The 8,175-nt window shown below is 38.2% G+C and overlaps 1 protein-coding gene across 1 annotated transcript; it reads left to right on the forward strand.

Moving 5' to 3' along the window:
* Nucleotides 1–4,194: 4,194 nt before the first annotated feature.
* On the forward strand, nt 4,195–5,130 carry LOC129484059 (olfactory receptor 6B1). Its single transcript, XM_055281484.1, has one exon. The coding sequence runs from the start codon at nt 4,195–4,197 to the stop codon at nt 5,128–5,130; it is 936 nt and encodes a 311-aa protein (XP_055137459.1).
* Nucleotides 5,131–8,175: the final 3,045 nt, after the last annotated feature.

The following is an 8,175-nucleotide window of genomic DNA, read 5'->3' on the forward strand; positions in this document are numbered from 1 at the left end:
CTAGAGCTTTGTACCAGAATGTGAACTATTGGTCAGATGGTCCCACGGGCAGCTGACAAAGTGACAATAATTCTATCATGATAAATTTACTTAGTGAACAAGTTGACATAAGTATCTAAAACAAAAACTGTCATTTAAACTTTTACTAAAATGTACTAATATCAGTCTCCTTTGGGCATCAATATCACATTTGGAACACTTGCATGATCATCCTGTTTCAAGTAAGCCAAAGATGGAAGAGTATTCGAAAGTCTACATATAGAGATTTAACTGCAGTACATTTTTCTCTTCATCTGTCAAAAAATATGGTTCTTTCCAAAGTGTGTGGTTATAAGTAGACTTTTTTATCCTATGGAACTAATAACATATAAAACAATTAAGATCACCACAATGGGCAAATGGAAATTTCTCTTGGATCCCACAAGAGAACTGAACTGCCATTGTCAAGGTTCTTTTCTCTTGGGTCTTGGCAGATATGTAGGGAAAGTCTTGGTACTCTATAAAGCCCTCAGAATCCAAAGGTCTTCACAGCTCAGTGTGCCTAAAATCACTGCCGTGTTCACCAGGAAGGTGATGGGCACCCTAGTCCCAAGGTGCTGGACGAACCAGCCTCGTGCCACATCAGATGCAGATGTAGTCCTGGTGCCTAGGGCTCTTCTGTCATCTTATCCTGGATTTCAGCTTGAAAGCAGTGGGGCAATCTGTACCCAATCACTCTTTCTAGGTTTAGAAAGTGGGTTCCTCCCATCTATTCAATACCTGAATCTTTTTCTTCTACTTCTTCCTATTTTAGAATCGGTGAAGGCTTTGTTTTCACATTTCATCCTATCAGAGGCTGCTGTGCCAAGGTAAGTGCTCCCTCTCAGAGCATTACTTTCTCACTATGCAGGCAGCCCTGTTTCAGGCTCCTACAGTGCAGCAACATTTAAACTCTGAAATGTTTAATGCCTCTCTGTTCTATCCACTCCCAATTCCTAGCAGTCAGTCCGGATAATATTCTTGTCTCCTGAAATCTAAGTGCAGCCAGTTATGCAGTGAGCTGAGGGAGCAGGCTCCTCTTGCCACTTTGGAGACATCTCTTGCTGTAGGATCAAAAATTAGTGCCCCAGATTATGATCCCAAACTTTAGATCCTTACCATTGACCCAGTGACCTGATATCCCTGTGCTGCAACCACTGCATCTTCCTGGCAACTTGTTTCTGGTGGCGGCTACAAAAACTGCTGCTATCTTGGCGGGGACGGAGGTTAAATGTCTATCAAATTCAAATTACTTGGAACCTACGTATGTATAGAACCCTGACAAAATTGGAGAAAAGTGCATAGCAGCAGGCATAAGAAACAAAGCTGTTTGATTCTAGACCAGTGGTAAATCTGTTATGAGGGGTAACATGTTTGAGTATGCTTAATGGAGTAAAAACTATTACAAGTAAAAAGGCTCTACATATTTTGCAGTAAGATGATACGTAAAAATACCAATATGCAATAATTAGTGCCAGTGCACCTTCATTTAGTTAATGAGAAAGAAGGAATTCTTTGTTTTTCTTGTAGAACTTCCTCTAGAAGTGAAAACTTATGTAACTTGTGAATAAGTATAGCTAAATATGTCCATCTTTGTTTCTTTGACAAATGTTATAAGCTAGAATGATTTTTCTCTTCTTTGTGTGTATCTTTAAGTGTCTGCTATGAGGGTGCTTTCTAACGGGTCTATGAATCTCTGGTTTGGCAACCTTGTCCCATCCTAACCCATCCTCCCACATCAAAAACAAGGATATAATAAGAGGATGTTGTCATCCTGCTGACAAACAGTGATTACTTACTGTCTACACTTCAGGATAATTCTCAAGTGCCTCACTATTCCATGATCTGGTCTGTGACAATGGAGTCTCTCTCTTTCTCTCTCCATCCATCTCTTTCCTGCTCATTCACTCACTCACAATTTGCCCACTCACGCAGCAATTATGAGTTGAGTTCCTGAAAATTTCAAGCTGTTTCAGATCTCTGTGCCTTTGTTCACTCTGATTCATCTGCCAAAAATGCCTTTTCCTCCCCCTAATTTATATTCCAAAACATATCCAATCATTATCTGTTCTCAGATACATTTACCAAGCATTTCTATACATTCATTTCTGTTATGTGTGTCTGATTGAATATGTACTTGTGTCATATTGCTTTCTTTTTAACATTTGGGTTCATCTCTAATAGTCTCAGCTTATAATAAAATTTCAGCAGGATTAAAGAACATTTCCTAAAATAGTCAGAAATTTTAAATGTAAAATACACTGGTAAGTCCAAAATGTGATATTCTTCATCAGTGTGTTTCACTATAGTGGTTAAGGATATGCCTTTGTAGTCGGACCTGGGCTTTATGATTCTGATTTGATCACTGTCTAACTTGGAAATATTATTTAATCTATCTAAACGACAGTGTCTTCTTTGAAATTAGAATAGCGATGTCTAATTAACATTATTTTGTGGATTAAATGGGATATTGCATGAAAAGAACTTCCCAGCACCTATTAAATACTCAATAAATTATTATTAGAAGATTTTCTGAACTGTGATAGTTAGTAAGACAGTAAAGATGGTAAGATAGTTAGAAAATGATGCCATCTAACTACCTTAGTAAATAGCATCATCTCTGGGTAATAAGCTCTATATTTGAGGTTCCTCCTTGATTTCTTTCTTTCTCTCACCTTCCATATCCAACTCACCAATTACTGTTAAAGATTCTGCTTCTAACGTGTATCTTAAATCCGCTTCTCTGGAACCACAGTATTTATGTTCACTGTCGCCTATTCTGAGTAGCCTCCAACTAGTTTCATAGCTCACAGCTCACACTCTTGCCTCCAAGGAGTCCATTTTGCAATGACAGAGTTATCTTTCCATTGCATAAATCGTATGATGTCCCATTCACCTTTAATCTTTTGCTTGTTTCCGACTGCTTTTAGACCACTGTTCAGATCCCTGATTATTATAACCTCTGGGGTCTGCACCTTCTGGCCCTGCCTTCCTGCCTTCTTCCTTGGCTCCTTTCCCATCCATCACAGCATGGCAATCATACCTACTTCAGCACAGCTCCCTCCCACCTCAGCCCTTCAAAGAGCTGGGGTCCTAGAATCCTTCCCAGCCTTAATATCACCTCCTCAAAGGTCAAAGGGACCTTTCCTGATTACTTTAGTATTATGTTGTGCCTGTTAACCTTCATAGAAAATATTTCAAATTTTCTAATGCATCTCTATCTTTGTTTGCTTATCTTTAAAAATGTCCACTCAGTGATCCCCATTTTCACTCCCAAGAATGTCAAATTCCCTGAATGAGCCCATGTTTATTTCGCTCACGGCTTTGCCTTGGATCACAGCAGCTCCTCCCCTCCCTCCTGTTAGTGTATTCCTACCTTCATCACTGCTCTAATATGGGGGAAAATCCCCTTTCACGATTATTGCCATTAGTTTATATAAAATTTTATTTACATTAACTCATTTGGATTTTGATCCTCAACGAAATAAGCTGAATAAATATTAATATTCACATTGACAGAAGAGGAAACTGAATCTCAGAGAGGGTAAGATTTCAAGGTCATAGCAAATCTGTGGCAGACCTTAGACTTGAATGAGGTCCAGGAGGTCTTTAATACTGAAAAGCCCAAATCTCCGCTACTCAACTTTCTCATGTACCTCATAGGTGATGACAGCTACTCTCTATCTCCAGGGATGGTAGATGAAAATAATAGCATGTGAAGGATAAAGGAGTTGTAAGGAAGAACTTCCAGAGCTCTGGGTAGGTGGAGAGACAGGAAGGTCAAGTATATCTTTTGGAATTGGCAATTATAAGGTGTCAGACAGTGCAAGATATTAGAAGGAGCATGGGCTTTAGACTGAGACTTGAATGTGATTCCTGCCCTGCTACCAGTGACAACGTGGTCAGTTACTTAATTTCTGTCCAAGGCACGATTTCTTCATCTTTAAAACAGATATTATCACACACACACACACACACACACACGGCTATGTGGAAATTAAATTACGTTGTGTGCCTCACGTACCCAGTTCATGTTCTGACCTGTAATATGTATTAATAAATGATAACTGTTACTGTTACTGATAGAGAAGACAAGGATGGAAAAATATAGCTGGGCCATGGAGTCTGATCAAATGATTTTTCCTCCCCAGGAGAGCTAAGCCCTGTGTCTCCAATATGGAAGTGGAGAACCAGACACGAGTCACCAAGTTCATTCTGGTGGGATTCCCTGGGAGCTTGAGTATGCGGGCAGCCATGTTTCTGATATTCCTTGTGGCCTATATTCTGACAGTGGCTGAAAACGTGATCATCATCCTATTGGTGCTGCAAAATCGGCCACTGCACAAGCCTATGTACTTCTTCCTGGCCAACCTGTCCTTCTTGGAGACCTGGTACATCTCTGTGACTGTGCCCAAGTTACTGTTTAGTTTTTGGTCTGTGAACAAAAGCATCTCTTTCACACTCTGTATGATACAACTGTACTTCTTCATTGCTCTCATGTGCACAGAATGTGTGCTTCTGGCCGCCATGGCCTATGACCGGTATGTGGCCATCTGTCGCCCACTCCACTACCCGACCATAATGAGCCATGGGCTCTGCTTCCGCCTCGCTCTTGGTTCCTGGGCCATTGGCTTTGGCATCTCCCTGGCAAAGATCTACTTCATCTCCCGCCTCAGCTTCTGTGGTCCCAATGTCATCAACCACTTCTTCTGTGACATCTCTCCGGTACTTAATCTCTCCTGCACAGACATGTCCATAGCTGAGTTGGTGGACTTTGTCCTGGCACTGGTCACCTTCCTTTTCCCACTCTTTATTACTGTCCTGTCCTACGGATGCATTCTGGCCACCATCTTATGCATGCCCACAGGAAAGCAGAAAGCATTCTCCACTTGTGCCTCCCATCTTGCGGTGGTCACCATTTTCTATTCAGCCATTATTTTCATGTATGCTCGACCTCGAGTTATCCATGCCTTCAACATGAACAAAATTATTTCCATCTTCTATGCCATTGTCACTCCTTCTCTCAACCCCTTCATTTATTGCCTAAGAAACCGAGAGGTCAAGGAAGCTCTGAAGAAACTGTCATATTGCCAGGCCAGCAGATCTGACTAGTCAATTACAGTTGATTAGAAAGAAAGATCTGAGTGGGTGCCTATATGTCTTCCTCCATCCTTTCTCCTTTGATGACTCAGGACACTGCCCGTGTTAATATGACATCACCATGTCTACATCAATCTCAGGCACTTGGGTGTCTGCATCTGTGCATATGGTCAGTGCTCTAAGGCCATACGCATTTTGGAGAGCTAGAGAAAACAATTCTCAATGGTTGTGACCCCAAATGGGGTTTCTAAGACTGTGAGTAAATTTATAACCGAGTTAAGTAGAAGAGAGATGGTGATGGGTGAGTTAGCTTTTTTGGATCTGCCATACACTAATAGCTCTGGGGCCAACAAAATAGGTGGTAGCTTCCTGATTTCCCATCTTTCTAAGACAGAGGTAGCAATTCCCTCAACAATCTCATTCTTGATGTGCTGGGAGTAAATTTTGGTGGCAGAGACTGCTTCTTGAGTTTTTGCAACACTTTTTGCAAGCACTTACTAACCTGTATTAAATCCCTTTCTGCTTAAACTAGAGTGCTTTCTTTTATCTGTAAGTGAATTGCACCTTACACAATTGTGTTTTGTCTTCTGATATAACTCACACAGTTGCCTTTTATTGAATTTTATATTTCCCTTCTAGGTGCCACAACATATCCTTTAGTGGATGAACATAAAATAGATCATAAATAAATATCATCAAATATATGAATTGCCAAATAATAATTGCCCTCATCACTTCTCTTTTCTTTTGATCTTGATATCCTCTTGTTCCTCCCCAGCCCCCCTCCCTTTTTGTCTTCTCTTGGTTTTCCGCTTTCTCCACACTCAACTCAGAGATAAGTAACAGGTTTCAGGAATTGACAGAGATTTTCGTTCCATGCCATAGTGATTCTCAACTCTCCTTACCTACATATCTAACACCCTCTACACACACGCTAGAACCTCATTGATCAAATGTGCTTTACACCCATAGAAGGTACATAGATATGCTCGCTCTTGGTTCATAGTTTTGCCAATGGCAAAGGGAGATATATTTTTAAGCTGTATTCAAAATAGCGGGCCAACATCAGTGGGAATTTAATTCTTTTATTGTAACAGTTTTAAACAGGAGAGTTTCTTGCATTAATAACATCTTTTAGCTAAGAACAAACCACACTTTCAAGAATGCTTTCTCTTTCTTCTTAATTAAGAAACGTTAGGTAGAATTATTTGTTCCATTTTATAAACTTCCAGAACAGATGTTCAAGGAAGTAAATAACATACAACCACAGACAATGGGAGAGCAGAGGTCAAAGTCCCAGTTCCCTGAATCCAAACCCTGGGTCTTTCTCTAGTGAATGGGCTCTCCCTAGAGAGAAAACATACTTCTTTAGAAGCCAAGTATGAAAGCTAGTTGTAAAGGAATATAGTTGGAATTATGACTTGCTATACCTGCAGAACAGTAATAAAATAAAAATTAAAAAATGTGAATTATAGGTCCCAGAGGAAAAAAGAAACAAAAATAAAATGCAAGCACACCTTGCTTTAGGGAATAAATGTACAAAAGAGAACAATGCTTAAAATGGAAAGGATTTAATGTTTGCTTCTGGAATGCAGTTTGGTCCTTTGATGCAATAAATAAGTTGTGATGAATATATTTCTATTTAAAACCTAGACACACAAAAAAGAGATTATTTTTTGAAAACTTCAAATGAATCAAAATATAATCGCATAGTCATATAAAGATATTAAATGTGTGCATTAAGAAAGGAAAAGACATGTTCAGTAGGGATTAGGAAATGAAAGATAAAAAAAACTCTGGCAACAACTTGAATTTTAGCCCTGGATATATATTCACCATGCAACCTTGGCCAAGCCATCTATACTTTTGGAAACACTGAGTCTTTATGTGTAAAATAAGAGTAATAATAGTTGCTTGGTGTTTCTTACACAATGGTTATGAGGATCAACTACCATTATGGAAAAGACATTGATTGTTAAATATCTTGGGCAGTGTATGATCTAAGCAAGCTGCCGCTAGGTTAGGGTTTGCATGGGAAAACTGTTTGGGAAGGCTATGCTCTCTGGACCTGTCTAAAACCATTCCACACCTAGTCGACTCCACATACTATAGTTATAGTTAACCTGGGAGGCTGCAACTTTCAGGGGCAGTTTATTTCTTTATTATTTCTCATGAATATCTTGGAAAGGGAGAATGTAGAAGTAGGGTTTCTTGGTGAATTCTATTAATTTTTTTTTTCAAATAACAGTTGGAACATTGAGCTCCTTCTCCTTTGTAGAAGGAATACCTAAGTGCCCAGGCTTAGCAAAGTAGAGGACACAGACCAATGTAGAAATCTGCCTCAACAGAGACAATAATGTATAGTGGATTACTGGTTAAATTCATATAGAAACAAGCTATTTCTAAGGTGACACACAAAGCAAGCCAGAAGTTTCAGGGCATTTGGTGATCTTGTTGGGGTAACCATCATAAAAGGCTGGTAGTCAGTTTCAGTAGTTTATCCAGAGAACACGCCCTGAAGATTTGATTATCACCAGCCAAACTCATAAGGAGGCCCACAAAATAAAATATAAATATATATTACACATGCAGTATATATTTTAAATCACTATATTTATTCATTCATTTAACTAATATATATTAAGGATCTATTATGTACCTGTAGGGATACAATAGCAAAATATTAAAACTTGTTACCTTTGTGAGCAGAAACAGATAGCAGATAATACCTTTGTGTGTGTGTATATATATGTGTATATATATGTGTGTGTATGTGTATATATATGTGTGTATATATTATATATGTGTATATATTATATATGTATATATAATATACGTATATATTATATATGTATATATAATATACGTATATATATTATATGTATATATAATATACGTATATATAATATATGTATATATAATATACGTATATATTATATATGTATATATTATATACGTATATATATTATATATGTATATATTATATACGTATATATATTATATATGTATATATTATATACGTATATATATTATATATGTATATATTATATATGTATA

The sequence above is a fragment of the Symphalangus syndactylus genome, chromosome 6 (assembly GCF_028878055.3).
Source record: "Symphalangus syndactylus isolate Jambi chromosome 6, NHGRI_mSymSyn1-v2.1_pri, whole genome shotgun sequence".
Taxonomy (NCBI): domain Eukaryota; kingdom Metazoa; phylum Chordata; class Mammalia; order Primates; family Hylobatidae; genus Symphalangus; species Symphalangus syndactylus.